Here is a 24,748-nt window from a genome sequence, read left to right on the forward strand (position 1 = left end):
TCTCAGCAAATTCAAAAAAATTGAAATCATACCATGCATCTTCTCGGACCACAACAGAATGAAGCTGGAAATGAGTAACTGAGGAACCTCTAGAGCATATGCAAACACATGGAGACTGAACAACATGCTCCTGAATGAACAGTCGGTCATAGGAGAAATCAACAAATTTCGAGAAACAAATTAAGATGACACCACAACATATCAAAACTTATGGGATGCAACAAAAGCAGTGTTAAGAGGAAGGCTTATAGCAATAGGTGCGTGAATTAAGAAATTGGAAAAGCACCAAATATATGAGCTACCAATGCATCTCAAAGATCAAGAAAAACAACAAACCAAACCCAAAACTAGTAGGAGAAAACAAATAATTAAAATTAGAGAAGAAATAAACAAAACTGAATCAAAAAAAAAAAACAATATAAAAGAGCAACAAAATGAAGAGCTGGTTTTTGAAAACATAAACAAAATTGATACAACATTGGCCTAACTAACCAAAAAAAAAAGGAGAGTGAAAACCCAAATCAATAATATCAGAGATGAAAAAGGAAATGTAACAACTGACACCACAGAAATTTTAAAAAATCTGAAATTACTACGAAGAGCTGTATGCCAACAAACTGAAAAACCCAGAAGAAATGGATAGCTTCCTGGACACATACAGCCTACCTATTTTGAGCATGAAGACACTGAAAACCTAAACAGACCCATAACAAAGACAGAAATTGAATCAGTAATAAAAGTCCTCCCAACCAAGAAAAGCCCAGGACCAGATGGCTTCACTGCTGAATTTTACCAGACATTTAAAAAAGAACTACCTCCAATCCCTGGAGCATGGACAGTCTCCAATCCCTGGAGCATGGTCCAGGGAACACTGGATCTCCATATGCAGAAGTATGAAGCAAGACCCTTACCTTACACCTTACACAAGAATCCACTCAACATGCATGAAAGTATTGATCTTATATACTATGATTACTCATTTGCATGTCTATAAGCCTCTTCAGGTCATCAAATGCATCCTTTTCATCTATGTAATCTATAGAACCCTGACACATAGTACTTGTGTTACAAATGGATAAATGAAGAAAAAAAAAAAAGCAGAAGCAGATCCTTAACTGATGCTCCAAAGAATATCTGATGCTTCTTATTTTTGTAGTAGGTTATATTATTAGTAGTATGATATAATGGTGTTAGATCAAATCATCTGTAATATACAATAGTCATATACAGCAATAAATAGTCATATCTAGCAATAAACAGTCCTCCAGTTACCAAAAGACTCATTTAAGTGATAGCTATACATTAAATTTTCTTACTATCCTTACCTCCTTTAAAACTTCAACGCTGTGCTCTAAAAGGTGAATGAAAGAAGAGCATTCCCCAGTTATCTTTAAGCTGACTTCGCAGACACACAGCAATTGAAGGGTCAGCTGAGCAAGATGAACTTTCCAGAAGACAGGATGACGCAAAAGGCTTAAATATAATTCTTCAATAAACAGCATCACTTCAGTTGTCTGTATCAAATCTTTCATCTGTTTAAAAATGTCATTATTCAATATTAAAATAACATGCAAATCAAAGGTAAGCCATACAAGCAGCTTCTAACATAAATTACTTTTTCTCTACACCAAAAAGACTTAAAGGAGATAAAGAAAGTTACCATAACTCAATGAAGGTTAAATCATACAACTCTTCATTTTGTCACTATTTTTGTCACTAATGCCTGGTAAAAATTTTTTTCATTTATTTTTCTAGCTTCTCTACAAGCAGATGTCTTAAGACAAATTACATTGACACCATCAAGATGATGGGTGAAATTAATTAAAGCTGGTTTTGAGTTCTCCAAATAAATTCTCCTTTCTGCAGTTCCAGCAAAGATAGCTGGTAGTTAAGGGTCAGAAGGCTATTCTGACACACTACTAAACCCTTCTCCTGCAGGAGACCTGTTCAGACAGCCTTAAGTAACATCATTTCCACACTTGACCTATTCAAACAATAGGGTGTCTTCTCCACAGGCTGATGTATTAGGAAGGACTTGGGTGCTCTTGAAAAGCTCAATTCAAATCCAGCTATTCTGATCAAAATTCTGGAGTTGGTATAAAGATATGGTCCTGCTAAAAGACACATTGGCATTTTCCAGAGATTACAAACAATGAACCATCTGCTTCAATCAGGAGCCTAAATCCATTAAACTCATCAAGAAGGAAGTCTACAGTTGACCAGCTATACCTTTCTTTCACCAGTAGTTATTACCATAATAACGCAAAACAACTATCAGATATACGTGGAGAGAAAAAATAATTCTTAGCAAACAACAGAAAAAGAGATACTAAAATAACAAGAGAAGAAATGGCAGAAAATATCATTATAAAAATGATATATAAACAGTCTAATAGTTAATTATTTTACTCTCTTACAAATAAAGATACAAGAGTACTTCAAAAAGTTCATGGAAATGGAATTTAAAAGTAAGTTGATTTGGGAACAAAAACCTTTTTTTAAATGGATGCATATTTCATCATAATTTGTATTTTACACTAACCTTCTGAAGATCATTCATATGCTTGGATTTCAAAGTTTTACATCAGGGGTCAGCATTGTGGCAGCAGGCAGGTTAAGCTGCTGCCTGCAAGGTCAGCATCCCATATTGGAGTGCTGGTTCAAGTCCTAGCTGTTCCACTTCCAATCCAGCTCCCTGCTAATGCACATGGGAAGCCAGTAGAAAAAGGCCCAAGCTGGCACTGTGGCATAGTGGGTAAAGCCACTGCCTGCAGTGCCAGCATCCCATAGGGCACCTGTTCGAGTCCCAGTGGCTCCACTGCCAATCCAGCTCTCTGCTATGGCCTGGGAAAGCAGTGGAAGATGGCCCAAGTCCTTGGGCCCCTGCACCCACGTGGGAGACTCAGAAAAAGTTCTGGCTCCTGGCTTTGGATCCACGCAGCTCTGGCCATTGCAGCCAATTGGGGAGTGAACCAGCAGATGGAAGCCCAGCCTCCCAGACTCCCTCCCTCCCTCTCTCTCTGCCTCTCCTTCTCTCTGTGTGTGTAACTCTTTCAAATAAATAAAATAAAACTAAAAAAAAAAAAAAATGGCCCAAGTGCTTGGACCACCTATCTAAGAGACTTGGATAGGGTTCCTAGCTCCTGGTTTCAGCCTGGCCCAGTCCAAACCGTTGCAGCCATTTGATGAGTGAATCAGTGGATGGAAAATATCTCCCTCCCTCCCTATCTCCTCCGCTCCCTCCCTCCCTCCCTCCCTCCCTCTCTCTCTCTCTCCCTCTCTTTCCGGCTTCAAATAAATAAATAAATCTTTTAAAAACATTTGCACAAAACATACTTTTCTTTTAATTTCATTTCCCACAAATTTCTTATATACCCTCATATAGTGGGAAAGTCAAAAGTGCACCAAGAAGAGACATTTAAAACCAAATAAAGGGGCTGGCACTGTAGTGTAGCGGGTAAAGCCACCACCTGCAGTGCCAGCATCCCCTGTGGGCGCTGGTTCGAGTCCAGGCTTCTCAACTTCCAATCCAGCTCTCTGCTATGGCCTGGAAAAGCAGTAGAAGATGGCCCAAGTCCTTGGGCCCCTGCACCCATGTGGCAGACCCGGAAGAAGCTCCTGGCTCCTGGCTTCGGATCAGCACAGCTCCAGCCATTGTGGCCAACTGGGGATTGAACCAGTGGATGGAAAACCTCTTTCTCTCTGTGCCTCTCCTTCTCTTTGTCTAACTCTGACTTTCAAATAAATAAATAAATCTTTAAAGAAAAAATAAGTAAAGTCAAATGTTTATTTGACAATATATTTACTTAAGTGTATTTTGTATATACTTGAAATTTTCCATAATAAAAAAAATATTCAGGCCAGCGCTGTGGCTCACTAGGCTAATCCTCCACCTGTGGCACTAACAACCTGGGTTCTAATCCCGGTTGGGGCGCCAGAGTCTGTCCTGGTTGCTCCTCCTTCCAGTCCAGCTCTCTGCTGTGGCCCAGGAAGGCAGCGGAGGATGGCCCAAGTGCTTGGGCCCTGCACCCTCATGGGAGACCAGGAGGAAGCACCTGGTTCCTGGTTTGGATCGGTGCAGTGTGCCAGTGCGCCGGCTGTAGCAGCCATTGAGGGGGTGAACCAACGAAAGGAAGACCTTTCTCTCTGTCTCTCTCTCTCAATGTCTGACTCTGCCTGTCAAAAGAAAAAAAAAAAAATATATATATATATATATATATATATATATATATTCGAAAGACAATGTCAGAAAGTTTCCATTAAAGGCTTTCTGACCTTTATCATTATAAAAAAAATTTTGTAAGATTTATTCCATTGTTTTGAAAGAGTTACACAGAGAGAGAGAGAGAGGTCTTCTATCCACTGATTCACTCCTCAAATGGCCACAATGGCCCAGGCTGAGCCAATCCAAAACCAGGAGCCAGGAGCTTCTTCCGGATCTTGCTCGCAAGTTCAGGGACCCAAGGCCTGCAATATCCTGCACTGCTTTCGCAGGCCATAGCAGAGAGCTGGGTCAGAAGTGGAGCAGCTGGGACTCGAACCAGTATCCACAAGGGATGCCTGTACAGCAGGCTGGGGCTTTAATCCACTGCACCACAGCACCGGCCCCACATTACATAATTCTTAACAAGACTAATTTTGAAGTAACATTCCATCTTTATGCATAAATAGATGAAGTGCAATGGACAACATGTGAAATGACATGAGTCATAATTAAAATGAAAAAGAGAATTCCACAAACATAAAACAGAAAAGCAATTGGTAAAGAAATCAAAATATGAATTTCACTAACCACACCTTCATAGTAAGTAATAGGTTGGCATGAGTATTTCTAAAACATTTTCTTTTCAATTAAATATGATTCTATCCTGGTGCTCAGTATGAGTCAGTTCTGTATCCAACTCTAAGAATAATATTTCATAGCAGCACATTCTGAGCAGTAATAAACTGGAGGTCCTGGCAAAGGACTAAGAAAAGTCTGGAAACTATTTCACATGGAAACTGAATGACAATGATGGAGAGAGAGAAGAATGGGAAGGAAAGAAGAGAGAAAAACAAGACAAGATAGGATGCAGATGGGCTATTTTTATTTTGTTCTGAGAAGAATAAAAGCTAATGGATAATTAGAAAAAGGAAAGTCAATGAAAAGTACAGGCTGAAAAAATGGTTGCTTTGCAAAATAGTATGATTCCTATCACTAAAATATTCAACGAGTTATACATGGTCATCTTTTATACAGCATTAAAAACATCTGCAATGAGTGGGAAACTGGCTTACATTGCTGCTAAGACCACTTCCAATTCTCAGGTTCTTCATTCTAGTAAAAAAAATTTGTTAAGTAATTGAATGTTTCTATGCCACTAGTTTTGATTAATTTGCCCCTTTTTTTCATATCTCAGTTATATCAAAAAGCCAGATTCCCAGAAATATTCTTCAGATCTCATTTCTAGAAGTATATAGGATTGTCAATAGAGGTCCTTAAAGATGAAAGCATACATTTACCAAAAAGTACAGAACAGGTAATTCAGGCACAGTGTAAAACATGTACCCCAGTTCAAGATGCTCTACCTATATGTTGCTTTATTTCCTATACAAAACAAAACCTTTCGAAAATGCCACAGGAGAATTCATTTTAATTACCTTTTCTCTGCCTTGATTACAGGAAAGCGTATTTGTGAGTCACAAAGGGAAGATTCACTCTAGTCACTCCTTGCTAACACAAAGTCAAAGCAGGTCAACTGTGACCTCAAATGATCACTATGAAATATATTCTCAGATTCCCTCCAAAAGCTAAGCTGCATGATGCTTGGATCCCAGCCAAACAGCTAAACCTAATTATGGGATGTCAAGATAACAGAATCACTACACTAAAATCACAACATACTAACAACAAAAAAATTTTTATTTCAAATTTCTCTCCCAACCCTTACCCTCAAAATGCTTCAGCATTTTATTAACACCTCTGTTACTCACTTTCCATCCATATACTTTAAATTTTAAGATTTAATAAAACTGTCTTAACTCATTTACCATACTGTGGGCTCTCAGGAACAGGCTTCATGGGGACAATGGCATCTGTCCTTAGGGGACATGTACAAACAGGAACCCAGCCAACAATCAGCTGGTCAAGCTTTGCATCCTCACTGCTATATCTGCACACAGACAACTTCTCTTTCTTTTTTTTAAATATCTATTCATGTTTATTTATTAAAAAGGCAAAGAGACAGAGAGATCCCCCATCTGGTAATTCATTCCCCAAATGCCCACAACTGCCAGAATAAGGCCAGGCAGAGCCAGGAGCCAGGAACTTCATCTGGGTCTTCCATGCAGGTGGCAGGGACCCAAATACTTGAGCCATCATCTGCTGCTTACCTGGTGTATGTGTAGAAAGTTGGATCAGAAGGGGAGGCTGAGGCAGCAAACAACTGCAGACAATCCAATATGGAGTGTGGGTGTCCAAGGAGTGGATTAACCTGCTCTGCCATAACACTGATCCAGTATTTTTATTATTATTATTTTAATTTTTAATTAGGTTTTTACAGATTCAATGTGCTTTGTAGGTAGAATTCTAAGAATATAATGATATTCCCTTCCTCTCCCACTCCCTCCCACCCTCCTTCCTTCATTTTTCTTTAAATTGGTACAAAAAGGTCTTTTTGTCTTGTACTCTCCAAGTGTCTAGCACAAAGAGAAGCTTACTTGATAAATCTTTCTTCAACGAAGAAAGTTTTCATTCCTAGTAATCGAAAAATGCACAATGTTGAATCACATTTCTGTGAATTTAGTTAACAGTACTTATACATATTAGTTTTAACTCTTGATTTGGTTCCTTCATCTTCTCTAAAAGGTTACAAGCATTTCTAGAGCCAGGATTGTATCTGTGTTTATCAAATCACGTGGGTTCTAGAACTACTTTGTATAAGACAATAACAATCACTACGCAGATGCTAGTCAAGAAGGAACAAAGATTTTACCTGCAAACATGGAAGCATGTCACAACACAGCTGAAGAATCTGTTGTTCCAATAACGATGGCTGCTCTTTGTCACAAACAACCCGGGGTTGAAGTAAGACTTTTAGCAGGGCTTGTCGGAGTTTAGCATATTCTTCTAGCTGGGATGGTTCACAATATAGATACCACAGAAATGGTGCCATTATTTGCACACATGAAGCTTCTGACCTGCAAGTCATGTAACACATTAGTCAGTCACTGAGTTAAACACACAACCAAGCAAATAAGTATACAAACTTATAGCTCATGTCATATCATATACTACCCTACCAACAGATTCAACTTTTATGATTTTCTATTCCACTCTAACCTACCTAGAAAAATGCTAAACACTTCTTTGTGCACTGGAAAACACGATTCAACACTGGGAGCCCATAAGCAAGATGCTCAGGAGACAAAGGTCTTCAGCTGAGCAACAGAATAGCCTCCACCTCTCTAGGAAGTCTTTGATAAACACCAAAAAAATCTCAAGGCAATTCTGACAGTTAACATATATAATATCTCCTTTATCAGTGGCTTCATTTTCTGTGGTTTCCCATCGCCAACCTTGGTCCAAATATATTCCAGAAATAAACAATTCACAAGTTATAAATCATTCTGCACAGCATGAGGTAATCTCACACTGCCCTGTCCTATCCTGCCCAGATCCACCATCACAGTACAGAGTATCACATTGCTAATTTCCAAGGAACTTACCTTTTATCTAATAATGGCCCCCAAAGTACAAGAGAAATAATGCTGGCAATTCAGAGATGCCAAAGAGAAGCCATAAAGTGCTTGTATTAAGTGAAAAGTTTGGAACTTATAAACTTATTAAAAAAGGAAAAAAAGTATGCTGAGGTTGCTAAAATAGATTGTAAATTACTGTTGTTAATATCTTACTGTTTCTAATTTATAAGTTAAATTTTAATCTAGGTATGCAAATATAAGAAAAAAAATACTACTTCATGGAAGAAATAGCATTTTAATTATGCTTGCCAATATAACTTTCTAATACCATAGATTTCACAGTAATGTGAGTTTAAAACATTCAACAATAATAAAAATTTAAAATATATCAATAAGATTTAACTTTATGCACTCATTTATTCATGAAAAATTCACTGGTCAATTTATTGACCATTTACAGTATAGTAATCACTTGTTTAAATGTTGTAAAGAAAGCTAGAAACAAAAGTATGGTAAGTTCCTATTCTCATGAAGCTCAGTTTAAATGAGTTTTTTTTTTTTTTTACCATAAGTATAAATACCTATACAATCTATAAAATTCAAAAGAAGGACTTCTAAGTTCACAAATATTACTTAAACATATATTTTATCACATCATCCACTTGAGGAAACTAGCTCCATGAATGAAAGAATCAGATAATGCACATATGTATTAGAATATGGAATGAAACTTTTCAGAAAATAAATATAAGAAATATTGTTTCACTGTCTTTCTCTAATAATGTATTCTCCAGAGAATAAATAATATTGTCAACAGCATCCACAAATATATCATGAATAGCTATGTACACTAGAACATCTCAGTGTTCTTTCACTTTGAGATCCTGAAAGTAAAATGCATGGTTCACATAAAGCAATATATTTTTGGAGCTGGCACTGTGGCATAGCAGGTTGGGCCTCTGCCTGCAATGCTGGCATCCCAGCTGAGCAACAGTTCAAGGTCCAGCTGCTCTGCTTCCAATCCAGCTCCCTGCTGGTACAGCAGGGAAGGTAGCAGAAGCTGGCCCCAGTGCTTGGCCCACTGCACCCACATAGGAGACCTGGATGAAGTTCTGCTCGGCTGTATCAGCCATTTGGGAAGTGAACCAGCAGAGGGAAGATCCCTCTCCCTCTCCCTCTCTGTTTCTCCTCCTCTCTGTAAGTTTGCCTTTCAAATAAATAAAAAAAAAAATCTTAAAAGGAAGGAAAGAAAGAAAGAAGGAAGGAAGGAAAAAAAGAAAGAAAAAGAGAAAGAGAAAGAAAAAGAGATGAAGAAAGAGAGGAAGAAAGAAAGAACGCTTAAAAATGTAACCAATTCTCTACATATAAGTCTTTTATATTTACATTCACTCCTAAAGGAAAAGTAATGGAAAAAGACCTAGAATGAGAGTCTAAAAAACGGGCTTTAGGCCCAACTCCACTAGAAACTCACCATGTCACCTTGAGCAGGTAATTTAATGTTGCTGTCAGGTGAAGAAGTACATGTTAGACTAGATAACCTTCATATAGGCAGGCCTGAAGTCCCTAGTAACAACTGTCAGTTCATATAATTCTTAGTCCTTTAAATTAAATGGAGCCCTAACATCACAAGCCTCAAGAAATGAATGCAGAACTTAATTCCCAAAATGTCCAAAAACATCTAGCATGGAGGTATACTGTCATTTCAGGATAACTGATTACTATTAAACATTAATATAAACTAGTGTAATAAACAATTCTTAAGAACTAGAATATAGGTATATGTTGTGGAGAGCGGCAAGATGGCGGAATAGGAAGGGAGCACACTGATAGTTCAGGAAGACATAGGTTAATAAAAGTGGAGATACTGCAGGGTCAAGGAAGAGTAGGGGAAGAAACAGCAGAGGAAACTCTTCTGGAATAGTGATTCACAGTGGACCTGCATGGAGAGCATGGGAGCCCAAGTTCGGGACACCAGCGGCAGATTCAACACACCAGCGCTAGAACGCGAGGTGAGCCGAACCTCAATAGCCTGGGACACCAGCGGGAAAGCAGAAAGAGACTAGAGGGAACGAGGCTTGAAACTCCGTGGGGAAAAGTTCACCAGGCTAACTAGAAGAGAGAGGGGGAAGAAAAAAAAAAAAAGTGACCAATATGGACACAAGTTTCTCTCTGCTCACCCCTCAAAGGCGAGCAAGACAAAGAGCAGGCGCCATTTTGGACATACGTCATAAGCAGGGCGACCTCAGGTCTGCACCGGCCCTGAGCCTAGCAGAAAAACCTGATTCTGGGGGGAGGGGTGAAATAACAGGAGATTAGCATCTAACTTGGCAACCCAGTGGGAGACTGCAGGAGAATTGGAGCCCACACTGAGGGCAGCAGAGATTCCCTGTGTGGTCCTTGGGAAAGAGCTTCCAATCTCTGGCTCCTGTGGGTATATCATTCACCTGCTAACTACCTCCAATTACGTTCAGCTGTGTGGAATTACTTCCCTTTTGAATCAAAAAAAAAAAAAAAAGAAAGAAAGAAAGAAAGAAAGAAAGAAAGAAAGAAAGAAAGAAAGAAAGAAAGAGAGATTTACCACGCCTAACCTGGGAGTGTCATCTTTGACACATCCTCAACCCTGAGGAACCAAACACAGCTCTCAGGCCACACTCATCTCAAGCCTCTAAGGCTCCACTGAAAGCAGACAGTCCACTTAATATAGAGCCATAGTGTAACAAGAAAAAACACCACAGTGAAGAAACCAAATATCTCCAACATGCCAAACAACAAATGCAAAAACCGAGGTAACAAGAACAAGGAAGACACTATGATGCCCCCAAATGAAAAAGACACCCCAACTCAAGATTATGAAGATGATGAGATAGAAGAAATGCAAGAAGCAGATCTCAAAAAATTGATAAGAACATCAAGAAGTTCTCAAAAACAAATTCTTGAACTACAGAAATCCATAATGGACAAGATAGAAAATCTCTCTCGTGAACATGAAATATTAAGGAGGAATCAAAATGAAATGAAACAACTAGTAGAACAAGAAACTGTGATAGTGACGAGAAATCATAATGAAATGAAGAATTCAATAGATCAAATGACAAATACATTAGAGAGCCTTAAAAACAGAATGGGCGAAGCAGAAGAGAGAATATCAGACTTAGAAGACAGAGAACAGGAAAGGAAACAGGCAAACCAAAGAAAAGAAGAAGAAATTAGAAATCTAAAAAATATTGTCGGGAATCTACAGGATACTATTAAAAAACATAACATCCGGGTTCTAGGAGTTCCTGAAGGCATGGAGAAGGAGAAAGGATTAGAAGGCATTTTCAGTGAGATACTAGCAGAAAATTTCCCAGGTTTGGAGAAGGACAGAGGCATCTTAGTACAGGAAGCTTATAGAACCCCTAATAAACATGACCAAAAGAGATCCTCATCATGATACGTCGTAATCAAACTCACCACAGTGAAACATAAAGAAAAGATTCTAAAATGTGCAAGAGAGAAACGTCAGATTACTCTTAGAGGATCTCCAATTAGACTCACAGCAGACTTCTCATCAGAAACCCTACAAGCTAGAAGGGAATGGCGAGACATAGCCCAGGTACTAAGAGAGAAAAACTGCCAGCCCAGAATATTATATCCAGCAAAGCTCTCATTTGTGAATGAAGGTGAAATTAAGACTTTTCATAGCAAACAGAAACTGAAAGAATTTGTTGCCACTCATCCTGCCCTGCAAAAGATGCTTAAAGATGTGTTACACACAGAAACACAGAAACATGGTCACCAATATGAAAGAAGGTAAAGGAAGCAAACCTCACAGCAAAAGATCACAGGAAGCTCAATTTCTCTTTGACATAGAATTAAACTCTGATGCTCTATTAAAGCAATGTGTTAAAGTAATCTATTATGTTCTCTTGATGTCTGTCAAATTCTAATTGTTCAAAAACAGCTGAATTTTTATTAAGAGCTATGGGTTATTTAAATATGTGCTTATTTTCAAAGATTTGAATAATCACCTTGTAACAATGATCAAATTTGGTCTATGTTATGTCATGATTTTAAGGAATCTTATTTCAACCAGATATTTTGGATTTTGAACCTTCTTGGCATTCTTGACAGGCATTCAAAAAATCAAAGTTTCAAAATCAATATGGACTCTAAAATTTCCAGTAAATCAGTTTGGGCCCAACTGAAAAAATCGAAGGACCTATGTCTCTCATTTTATAGAGACACCAACTAATCAGGCTATTTGGATTATATTAGAAGTACTGTCAAGATGTGACGTGGTACCAAATTTTAAGTTTCTATAATGGAAAATGCTATTAATACAAATGTTTGAGAATTAAAAAGTCTAATGATCTTGTGTTACTAGACATGATAGTTATCTTAATGAGAAAGCCCCAGAGGCCTAAAGGGTTAAATACCTGTAAAATCCTACAGGTGCTTTCAAAAATACTGTGAAGTAAGCAAGTGCCTCTTGTTGGTTGATGAGATTATAATTTTAAACATAGCGACTTAAAGTCTTTTGTCATCCACAGTTATATATGATTTGCTGCTCATAAAACTAAAGTGTTGTTGGTTCTGTGTTTAGCTGTCCTCCTATAGGTTCCTATGGACTTTTTCCAGCCACTTCTATTTTATTCAGTACTTTGGGATGGCTCTGTAAACAGATGAAGCCAATAATGCATTAACAGAACCAACTGAGAGAAAATATGGTTAACTGAGGTTACTAAAAACAAAAAGCAATTCAAATCAATTGGCAATCTACAAAAAGAGTTAAATATTTAAAAAGCTATTATTAAAGCTGCTATATTGGTCTACTATGTTATGTTATATGTGTGTACATATTGTATGTCCACATGGGAAAATTTTATTAAAAGTTTTATTTTAATTGGCTTATAGATAAGAATGTCCATAAGTTTAAGCTGCTAAAATCAATCAAAGATACATTTTAATTTGTGTGACCTGAATCTGTGTATCATATGTTTTAAACTTGTTGGTAGAAAGAAACTAAAAACATTTTATATGGTTGTGCTTAAGTTTACTAGTTAAACAAACTACACCATGTTAGATATTTAAGAGGTGTTTCCAAATACATGATTCTTAAAATTTATAGAAAGCATTGGATCTTCTGGTAAATGTTTTCTTAAGTTGTTTTCTAATGGTTGAAACTGTTTACTAAGTATTCATGTAATATTGCTATTGTCAGCAAGTGATCTAGGACTTGCTCCCTCATTTTTCTATTCTAAGCCCATCTTTTTTTTTTTTTTTTTGACAGGCAGAGTGGACAGTGAGAGAGAGAGAGAGACAGAGAGAAAGGTCTTCCTTTTTGCCGTTGGTTCACCCTCCAATGGCTGCCGCGGCTGGCGCACTGCGGCCGGCCCACTGCAGCCGGCCCACTGCGCTAATCCGATGGCAGGAGCCAGGTGCTTCTCCTGGTCTCCCACGGGGTGCAGGGCCCAAGCACTTGGGCCATCCTCCACTGCACTCCCTGGCCACAGCAGAGAACTGGCCTGGAAGAGGGTAACCGGGACAGATTCCGGTGCCCTGACCGGGACTAGAACCCGGTGTGCCGGCGCCGCAAGGCGGAAGATTAGCCTAGTGAGCTGCGGCGCCGGCTTCTTCTTTCATTTCTCTATTCTCCTCAAGGTAGGAAACTAATTCTATTATGAAGGAATCTGTAGGACACACAATTTAATCTTTAGACCTTATAAAAGAGATGGCTAACATTTTTCTGTAATGGCATAGCCAAAATAAGAACTTAAATAACAATCTCATAGCTAAATTTACTTCGCCATCAGCAAAGTACACAGTAAGTAGAAAAAACCTCCCTTTCAGACAAAAGGGAAAGAAAGTTTTAAAGTGAGAATATAATTTTCCTCATGGGCATTGTCTACCTTAGAAAAACTACTACAGAACATGCCTGTGACTATAGACTTGTAGTTCAGGCCACCGAAGATTAGAGATGGGACTTGGGCACTCCCTTGACTTGCATCCTCTGGTCTGCTTTAACAAAAACCAGGAGGAAAAGAAAGCTAGGCATCAGAAGCAATGGGTGGCAGGCCTATTACTGGCTGATCTATACAGTGATCTGCCCTCAAGGAGACCCAACAGGCCAGTCCACTGCAGTGGCTTTCAATGTGGTAAACCTGGGCTTCAGCAGAAGTCAGCTTGTGAAGAGCCCTGGCAGCTCTGCCAAGAATTGGATCACTGGAAATGGACCTGCCCTGGAGTTGAAGGATGCCCAGGTCAGAGCCACAGATCTTATTGGCTCTAAGCTGAAAAGCCCTTCACTCAGCCCAACTTCCAAAGTGACCACTGCAGCTGAGGGGACAGCCAAGTAGGGTCAGCAACATTGCAGGCAGAACTGTAAATTTCTTGTTAGAGATGCCCCCTGCCTTTACCTGGCCAGCTCTCCTCCCAGCAGCCAAGTAATGAAAGTCAATAGAGTGCCTTCCCCTAGGAGGTTCACACCTCCCTTAGGATAAACCCCATGTGAAGAGATAGATAGGTCTGGGCCTTTTAACTTATAAGGCCTAAAGCCCACCAGATTATTATCAAGCCCCTTCTATCAGGTTCTATTTGCCTCTCAATCAGAAAACTTAATTGTAGCTTAGACAGCACCTTTCTTAGCTCCTCTAATAATGACCCTGTCCTTTGTTCTAGACCCTGTCTAGCGCACTTGGGCCTCATTCCTTTGTAATCATAACCTCTACTCTACCACCAATGGCTCTACTCCCAACCTGTGTATACTGATGGTCCTCTACCCCACTCAACGCTGTATAATTGTTCAAACCCGGTAAATGCCACTCTTAGGATCATTGGTTACTATCCTCACCCTGTCTTTTATGACCTTGTCTAAATATGAGCAGAGTCGGCAAACTTGGAAGGCTTCCATATCCTTGGCAACTCATGATGAGAGCCTAGGGTGGTTACTGGCACCATAAACTAGAGTGTCAATTTGTTGGGTCAACAACAGGAGCCACTGTGCACTTGCTCCTCATGTGGGATCTCTGTCCTTAATGTGCTGTACATTGTGATTTAATGCTATAACTAGTACTCAAACAGTATGTTTCACTTTGTGTTTCTATGTGGGTGCAAACTGTTGAAATCTTTATACTAAATTGATCTTCTGTGTATAAAGAGAATTGAAAATGAATCTTGATGTGAATGGAAGGGGAGAGGGAGCAGGAGAGGGGAGGGTTGCGGGTGGGAGGGAAGTTATGGGAGGGGGAAGCCATTGTAATCCATAAGCTGTACACTGGAAATTTATATTCATTAAATAAAAGTTTTAAAAAAAAGAACTAGAATATAGAATATCTTCACAACATTTTGCTTCCTTCCATTGTTGTGAATCACTATTCACATAGTTATTAAAGTACCAATGTGCCTGCATTACCTTCTAAACAACTTCTATGTTAACTAACTATAAAATTAAATCTTAGGAAACAAATAACCCTCTAGAAAACACAACCAGAATTATCAATTTCACCCTGTAAAGAAAAATCCCCCAGTAAAAAAGTAGAAGTAAGGTGTCTAAAATTACTCCTTACAGATAAATACAAAACTTTCAAATGGCTCCAAATAGTATACTCCAATATCTGAAAATATCAGTGAAAAGATTGAGTCAATGGCAGCTTATCAGTAAATAAACCAAAATCAACTAAAACTTTTTTTTAATTTTTTTTATTTTATTTTTTTTTATTTTTGACAGGCAGAGTGGACAGAGAGAGAGAGAGACAGAGAGAAAGGTCTTCCCTTTGCCGTTGGTTCACCCTCCAATGGCCGCCGCGGTAGCGCGCTGCGGCCGGCACACCACGCTGATCCGATGGCAGGAGCCAGGTGCTTCTCCTGGTCTCCCAAGGGGTGCAGGACCCAAGGACTTGGGCCATCCTCCACTGCACTCCCTGGCCACAGCAGAGAGCTGGCCTGGAAGAGGGGCCACCGGGACAGGATCGGTGCCCCGACCGGGACTAGAACCCGGTGTGCCGGCGCCGCAAGGCGGAGGATTAGCCTAGTGAGCCGCGGCGCCGGCCCAACTAAAACTTTTTGTCCTGTGAATATCTGGACAAACTCCATCAGGGTGACTTGTAAGTCCCAACAGAATATTCTACTGAGATGAAAATAAACAATGCATTTGTCACTTGTTGACTAACAAAGTTATTTGAAAGGAGATATATTCTTAAGAATTACCCTGAAAATAAGTTTAATAACATAGTGGCATAGCAGTAGCATCTTTCTGTTTCTCACAGAGGTGAATAGACATGTATTTAGGAAAATGAGCATCTCTGAAAATCTACAAATGTAGATGAGGTTGAAAGGAGGGTGATGTTCACTTTTGGGCTAATGCATCCAAGTGCTCTCACTGGCAACTGAGTACAGGTGCTATTGACTCAGTATTTGTTCCCCCTTGAAATGCATATGGTATTGGAAGTGGGACCTTTGGGACATGACTAAGTCCTTTGGAATGGGATTAATGGGATTATAAAACCGACCCAAGAGAAGTTCCTTGTCCCTTCTACCATACAGGGACACAGTGAAAGAACAGCCCCCTGATAACCATAAAGGGGGCCTTCACCAGACACCAAATCTACCAGTCCCTGGATCACGAACTTCCTAGCCCTCAAATTGTGAGAAACAAATTTCTGTTGCTCACAAGCCACACAATCTTATACAGTCCTTTGTATCTCTTTAGAACTTCCTGCAGCAATACCTCTCACCTAAAAATTCCACAAATTTGAAATTACACGCCTACTCAGAAATGGTGTTCTAAGGAATGGTATTTCTAGGACACTATAAAACCTTCAAGAACAACAAAATATGAACACAGCTGGGGAAGTGCATGTAACTCAAGCAATACCCAAGTCTCAAAAGTTTCACAGTTAATAGAAAAATAATAATCTTAGAAATCACAACCACAAGTTAATAAAGGAGCATGAAAGGAAGATTCCATGTCCATCCTGTAGTAAGCAAAAACTTCCTAGGGGCTGAGAATGCTGAATTAGAGATGTAGAAACACATTACGAAGGTAGTAGGGTAAGTCTCCTTTTTTTTGTTTTAAAGATTTATTTATTTATGTGAAAGTCAGAGTTACACAGAGAGAAGAGGGAGAGAGAGAGAGGTCTTCCATCTGATGGTTCACTCCCCAGTTGGCCGCAACAGCCAGAGCTGCACCGATCTGAAGCCAGGAGCCAGGACTTCTTCCGGTCTCCCACACGGGTGCAGGGGCCCAAAGACTTGGGCCATCCTCCACTGCCCTCCCAGGCCACAGCAGAGAGCGAGATTGGAAGCCAGGCCTCGAACCGGCACCCATATGGGATGCCAGCACTTCAGACAAGGGAGTTAACCCACTGCACCACAGCGCCGGCCCCAGGGTAAGTTTCAATAAAATAGATACCAACACCCAAAAGCATGGAGAAAACAGAACAGCACTGTTTGCTGTGCAGAACCAAAAGCAAATCAGCATTCCACCATGGCATAAACTGTGAGCTGAACATAACAGAATATCAAACTGGTGAGAAAGGTAAGAACAATACCATGGATGAATACTAACATGACATTTTAGATCTTATCTTTTAGTCCAAGAAGTTTCAAAGTGTTTCAGAAACCAAACCTTTTTAAATTCCCAATAGAAAGCTTCCATAAGATATCAAGAAATAAGTTCTATGAAAACAGACCAGAAGTGGGTACATTCCTCATGCTTAGCCCCATTCACTGCAAAAATGGTTTAAAAACGAGTGCTGTAAAGATTTAAGCAAAGGAGTGATACAAGATTTGTTGATATATAACTCTGATGGATGATTAGAGAATGAATTTCAGCAGAACAAGATTGGAGGCAGAAACCAGTCAGGAACAGATGGTACAATCACAGCAAGAAATGATAAGGATCTTAACTAGTGCCATCACAGTAAGAACAGGAGAAAGGGGAGCAGCTTTGAGAACCATCAGTTGGCCTTGATGAAGCTAAAGTGCAATATGATGAATACCTGATCTCAGTAGAGTACTACTTGAGCCCAACTGACTGTAACGGAGGTATTAATTCACTAATCAATTTCTGCAAAGAAAAATGCACCATATATATGTACTATGTAGAAGCATACTGAGTATTGCTGGTCAGCTTTCCTACCACTGATGCTTAACTTCCTTAATAATAGCATTTCTCATACTCAATATTTCAACCACCAATGAATCAGGTTTTTTTCCCTCTTATTATTAAAAAGGGAAAAAGGAAAACTACCACCTACTAGAGGACATTTCTTCATGAGGAAACATTACAAACAAAGCAGTTTGAAAAAAAAGCTTTAAAATTAGCAAAAACCATTCTGTCTCCCTCCATTATTTTATTTTATATTACCTTTCAGGGCATTGCTGGAAAAAAGCTGTCAGTTGCTGCAAAAGGACTGGCCAGCAATCAGGTCTGTGTTCAAGCACAGTGATCAGAGGCTGAGGATGGCTTCTGAAAAACACAGAAAGTCACATTGGAAGCTATCATTTCAGGACCCCACATTCTCAAATATGTACAAATACAGCAAAAGAGCCAACATCATCTAAAGACTTCCCAGGACTCAAAATTGTCACACAACTATCACTTGCTGCATTTGTCACAGAACTGGCTCATTAAAAATAACTCTCCTTACCCCTGACTTGTACCAGTTTTACAGACAGGAAAATGGAGCCTGCATCTTGGGAGAATGGTTTCTGCCATTTAATTGCTCTATGATTCTGGCCAGTCTCCTAAATCCAGTAGCTCTCTCAAATCAATCCCCATTTTAATGCCTTCATTCCCAGAGGGCACAGGCCACCTCCTCCTTCTGCTGCTCTTCTTTCCAAGCTTGGAAGTTTCCACTTATTCTAACATTGCTCTAATAATTAAGCATTATATCTCCCTCTTTGCTCTCACTAGTCCATTCTTTTCAGTGCATGGTTCTTATCATTTATGTGGAGCAGTGATTCTTTGGGTAGTTTTGCCCATCAGGGGACATTTAGTAATGTCTGGAGACATTTTTGATTGTTGTGACTACGGGGAACGCTACTAGCATCTAGTGCGGAGAGGTCAGGGTTGCTGCCAAACTTCCTATAGGACAACCCCTCACAGTAAATAAATATCTGGTACAAAATGTGAACAGTGCAAAGACTGAGAATCTCTGATGCATGAAAATTGTACAATTAAGTTTATTGAATTAGAAAAAGCATCTACTTCATTACTTACATATAGCCTTTGTGAATGAGTATTATTTTATATGTGCATTCACATACCAATTTGATGAATCTTAAGGGACAATCTGGCATTTTGCTTCATTATGCTTAAAAGTATTAAAACAAAATTTTGGTAATTTTAATTGATTTCAGCTTAGTTGCATTCACTTGAAAAAGTGTAATATTTATAATCAAACGCTAATCAATAGGAAGATTCAGTGTTCTTGTTTTGTCTTTCCCCTCTCTAAGGTTTTCAGCTTCTTGGAATCAAATATTGTATATTATTTCCTATGATCTACCTCTTGGATCTGCCAAAATCAGTTATCTGGAAAAGTTAATTATCCATATGTGTGAATCAGTGGTTAACCCAGATAATCTCTATCCTACTATATTTTACTTAATGTCAGTTTTAGGGCTTAGATATTAAATAGAACCTGCTGATTCCCTTAGCTAGCAAGCAGTCCTTTAGTTTCATGCAGTGAAACTAGAGGAGTTCTCTCAAGCTGGATGGACAAGAAGCAAAATTATTATGTTTGCCTTATGTATATCATTTCTAAGTATTCCTTAAAATTACTATTTCTTATTTGTGTTGACTTAATTTGGGCAAAACTATATGGTTTAAAAAGGAGATAAATCTTTAGCAGCTTTTTTTTTTTTTTAAGGGTGGGAGGTGGGAAGCTGAAGGAGATAGTTTGTAAGGAAAGAATATTGAAAACCACTTCAGTGCTTTATAATCACACAAGAACTTTGTGGTAACTTATGGTAGCATATGCAGAGCTTCTTATAGCAGTATGGCTCTTATAGTAGAAAAAACCATTACTGAAATAATTGAAACTGTTCTTTCCTTTTTATTTGGAGGATTTGATTGAAAATGACCTACTGAACTTTCAAGTTAAGAAGTTCCTCTGATGTGACACACTGGAGAGGCTTTTGGGATTTGTAATATTTGTTTGTTAATATCTGTGGCAACAGACTGGAAGCGTATTCTAGATACAGTTTAATTGCCAAAGAATTTGGAATTTGGAAACTAGATTTTGATAGTACTTTTGAGTTTTTGGCATAAAAAGTTGTTTGGAAAGATCCCTTTGCAATGATTGTAATCTGATCAGCCAGAAATAGCCCATGCTTTAAAAAACAGGAGGCTGCCTGTATGTGAGGTTAGTGCATGATATATTAGGCAAGGTTGAGAAGAAAATAAAGAAATAGTAATAGTACCCAGAAGCTGTGTGATAGTGTCAGAGAAGTGTCTAATATGAATGCTTACATGTGGTAGGTCTATTGTATTCTTCTGTTTTTTTTTTTTTTTTTTAATCAGAACATTACCCACTCCATCCCCTTCTGAGTGGATTTTATTTGTAATGGTTCTCAACCCTGGAAATACATTGGAATTTCCTGTAGGGTTTGTAAAATTGCTAGTTCATGAACTCCATTTTTAGCAGTTCCAAGAAAACTAAGGCCTGGGCATTGATACTAGGAGCCCTTCTGATAATGTACCAAGTAGGCAAGCAGGACGTCAGGATTCCCTGCAGGACTGTTTGTTAGGTCTGGGCTAGATCATGAGAATTTTCCATTCCTTTTTTTTTTTTTATAAAGATTTTTTATTTATTTATTTGACAGGTAGAATTACTTACAAACAGTGACAGAGAGAAAGAGAAAGGTCTTCCATCCGTTGGTTCACTCCCCAAGTGGCCGCAAAGGCTGGAGCTGCGCCAATCCGAAACCAGGAGCCAGGAGCCTCCTCCTGGTCTCCCATGTGGATGCAGGGGCCCAAGCACTTGGGCCATCCTCCACTGCCTTCCCGGGCCACAGCAGGGAGCTGGACTGGAAGAGGAGCTACCAGGACTAGTACCGGCGCCCATATGGGATGCCAGCGCTACAGGCGGAAGATTAACCTAGTGTGCCACGGAGCTGGCCCCAGAATTTTGCATTCCTAACAAGTTCCTGTGTGATGCTGATGTTGCAATAAGATGACCAAATCTTGAGAGCCACCAGAAAGGCAGTCTTAGAAAATCATTTGGGTATAACTGATGATCTAACTTTTCTTTTAAGAAGATACAGCTAGCAATTCATTCTCCTTCCTTCCTTTCTTTCTTAAAATTTTATTACTTGAGAGAGGGAGGGAGGGAGAAGGGGTTAAGAAGAGAGAGAGGGAGATAAGGCTACCATCTGCTGCTTGAGTACTGAATCTAGATCTTCCTTATTGGTGGCAGGATCCAGCTACTTGAAGCCTGCTGCTTCCCAGGGTCTGCATTAGCAGGAAAGGTGGAGTCAGGAGCCTGGTTGAGAATCCAACCCAAGTATTCCATTGTGGGAGCACTCTAACTGCTAGGCAAAATCTCCACCCTAATTTTTTAATATTGCTGGAGAGATATAGTTGCTTTAAAATTAAGTTTAAATAATAGCATTATGTGTACAATTCCTTTTATGCTAAAAAGATTGCTATTGCTTTATTGCTGGAATTCTTTCTTACAATGAGGATTTAAAATTTTCTTTAACAATCTTGGAGGAAAAACCCACATCAATAGTAACTAAAAACCTTGGATAGTATTTCATAGTTTAAACAGCTGATGAATTCACAACCATTATTAGGCTTTTGAGCTATTTAAAATAATTACTGTTCTTTTTAAAATTTTATTTTATCTCCATTCTTTGAGAATCTTTCAGATTTTAGATTTTGTATTTTACATAGTTTTTTTTTTTTTTTTAAAGATATCTTAATGTAATTTACCCAAGTAAATTGATCATTCCCATTCAACATAAATTTCAAGCATTTAGTCTGGATGGGTAGGTTTTTTTTGTTTTTGTTTTTGTTTTTTGACAGGCAGAGTGGACAGTGAGAGAGAGAGAGAGACAGAGAGAAAGGTCTTCCTTTTTCCGTTGGTTCACCCTCCCATGGCCGCTGCGGCTGGCACACTGCGATGGGTGCACCACGCTGATCCGAAGCCAGGAGCCAGGTGCTTCTCCTGGTCTCCCATGGGGTGCACGGCCCAAGCACTTGGGCCATCCTCCACAAAACCCAACAAAGCATGGTACCAGTCCTGAGTTATTCAAGAACATTACTCTACTTTCACATTTTCTTATATTTAACGAGAAGTATACAATCAACCATATTCAAAATTAAGTCTCTTATGGAAATGTAGTTATAAAATATTAATGTTGGGTACAAAAGACTAACACACACATTAGAAACTAGAAGACTTAAAATGGAAAGCTAATGTAAAATTGTTCCTTTGCAAAATATGGAATCTTGTTCCAAAATAAATGAAATTAAATAATACACATGCTAATTTGGGTATGAGAAAAAAAATGGAGTTATTTTCCTTTTTAAAAGGTTATAACTAGAGCCAGTAAAATGCCATCAGGCTAACTATAGTTCACTATGTACTCAATGATTGATTATTAAATTTATGGATTATTCAAGATTTTTCTTTTCTTTCTTCCTCTCACTGCTTTTTTAGCCAATCCATCTCTTTGAAGTACCTCCCACTGAAAAAGGTCAAGGTAAATAAAAAGACCCACAATTGAAACAAGGCAAGCTAATAAGTTTAGATTAGAAGTGTTATTGATCAAATGGAGAAATAATGTGGCATAAAAATATTACAACAAAATCTAGGTTACACCTTCAAATTTCAACTACCTCCAAACCTGATATACAAGTAATGAAAAGTAAATTGACTGCAATTCTTTATTTGAATGATAGATGGATTGACCATACAATCAACCTGACCACTTATAAAACTAACAGTGGAAGACAATAAGCTACACACGCTTTGAGAACAAAACAAAACAAAAAAACCCACAAATACAGCATATTGTCACCATTATTCTAACTTATATTAAGTAGTGGTTATACAGCATCATAAGAATCATTTACTGATTTGTAACTATGTCCATCTTTCAGGAAAACACGAGAAGACAGGTGAGATGAAACAGGGTTTCCCATAGAATTCAGAGTCAAGAGTTTCATTCTTGCTCTGCAACAAATCATGTGATCTAAGGCAAGCAAATTAACCTCTCTTGACCATAGTTTTTGCATCTATAAAGTGAGACCAGACTAAGTACATTAACAGAGCAAAGATAATATAAACCAAACTACCCATAAGATCCCTAACCTTATTACTGCCCAGGAGTAGAGGTGGAGCCCAACCCTGTAAAGACAGAAGGCAGTAAGAAAGGCTCTCAAATGGCTCTAAAGTCAATGTCTAATAAAATCTAAAGCCTGGAGAAAGAGGCATCCTATCTTTATCTCAAAGAGATAAGCCAAACACACACACACACACACAGAGAGAGAGAGAGAGAGAGAGAGAGAGAGAGAGAAAATGCTACGTCCAAAAGAACCCACAAAATTTCCTAACTCTTGAGATAGCCAATAGATTCTGCTTTCTTTTTAAAAGAGAAAAAACACTGCATCTAAAGACCAAAATCAATAAAAACCAGGCAACCAGGTCACCTTTCATTGGCCTCTAGTGCTTCTAATCTCTCCTTTACTGTGCAGTGGGTATTTTTTTTTTCTTGCCATAGATGGACCAATTTGTTGTACATTATTTGGCACTTTTCCATTTCAAGATTTGTAAATATTTTAACTGCTACTTTGAGTAAATCATTTAACATAATAGCTGGGAAAGAAAACCACTCTGTAAGTGGATACTATTATGATTATCATGAATGTAGGTTTGCATCTTAAACTAGAGCACAAGCAGCTTGAAACCTAGGTCTATGTCTTCTGAATCTTTTTATTTCCCTTACAGTGCCAAGTACACTGTACAATAAGCATAATTCTCTATTTCTTTCTCTCTCTTTCTCTCTCTCTCTCACACACACACACACACTTTCACCAAAACACCATTTAAATTCTTAAAATGGTTCACTCATGTTTTCCCAAAAGACAGAACATTCAATCATGAAAAACTAGTTTAGCATAGTCCTTCTAACTATAGTCTTCAAGTCAACTGTTCAAAGGAAAAAAAAAAAAAAACAGAGAAGAAACAAGCAGAGTTAGTAACTAATATTTCAGTGCTCGCCTGCATTTAGTAATATTGTCAACAACACAGAGCAGTGAATGCATCTTAACAGGATGGATTGAGGAAAGATGAAAAGATAAATGCATGGTTCCAGTAGACTAGCACAGGGGCAATGATAATATAAGGTACGTAACTAGATTCACCTTTCTAAGTATAAATACATCAATCTTAATAGAAATGAGGGGGTAAAAATAAATTAGTCTCATGGTAGGCAAATCAGAAAGCAAACGTTATTTGTAACCTTTAGGTCACCTCAACCTTTATGCTGTATCTTCTGAATATAGGAAAGCTATGATTTGATTTACATCATAAATTCAGCAACAGACAGATTGCCTTTTCTGTGTGAGGAAACAATGCCTGCAGTCACCATGCATTTTCATGTATGCAGCTGTGACCCCAGTGCTTTCAGAAGCATAGCATAGCACTTACTACATCAAATATGCATTTTAAAAGCATTTCTCTACCTGCTCTGAATTTTGATTTGAAAGTATTGGTTAGAAGCAGAGGATTTTTTTTTTAATCTCTCCAGATTCTAAGTTAAAAGATGCCTAAAAAATTATTACAAAGATTCTACCATGACTGTTACTACAAAAAAAGAATCAAGAAAAATAATTGTGAATTTCTATATAATAGTTCTGAATTGCTATAGCATAATTTTAAGACAAATGTATTTTTATCATTTTTACACACACTCTTAGAAAAACAGCAAAAGCAATTTTAATTTTGACATTGTTAAATAATTACATTTTACCTTTGGGTCTGTAAGAGAGTGAATAAGATTTCTTTGAAAACATGCTTCATATTACAATGATTCTGTCTTCACACTGAACCTTTCGCAGGATCTCTCTTTTGAGAGC

General features: G+C 38.5%; 1 protein-coding gene across 2 annotated transcripts in view; it reads right to left on the bottom strand.

Annotated features, from left to right (window-relative positions):
- Positions 1-24,748, bottom strand: part of FOCAD (focadhesin) — a 360,290-nt gene that overhangs the window by 262,887 nt on the left and 72,655 nt on the right. For both annotated transcript variants that reach the window (XM_062208140.1, XM_062208139.1), the window contains exons 6-8: positions 18,029-18,130; positions 6,975-7,179; positions 1,326-1,532 (exon numbers count right to left, since the gene is read on the bottom strand). In XM_062208140.1, the coding sequence (XP_062064124.1) occupies positions 1,326-1,532; positions 6,975-7,179; positions 18,029-18,130 (514 nt within the window). The remainder of the gene's footprint in view (positions 1-1,325; positions 1,533-6,974; positions 7,180-18,028; positions 18,131-24,748) is intronic.

This window comes from Lepus europaeus, chromosome 12 (assembly GCF_033115175.1).
Source record: "Lepus europaeus isolate LE1 chromosome 12, mLepTim1.pri, whole genome shotgun sequence".
Taxonomy (NCBI): domain Eukaryota; kingdom Metazoa; phylum Chordata; class Mammalia; order Lagomorpha; family Leporidae; genus Lepus; species Lepus europaeus.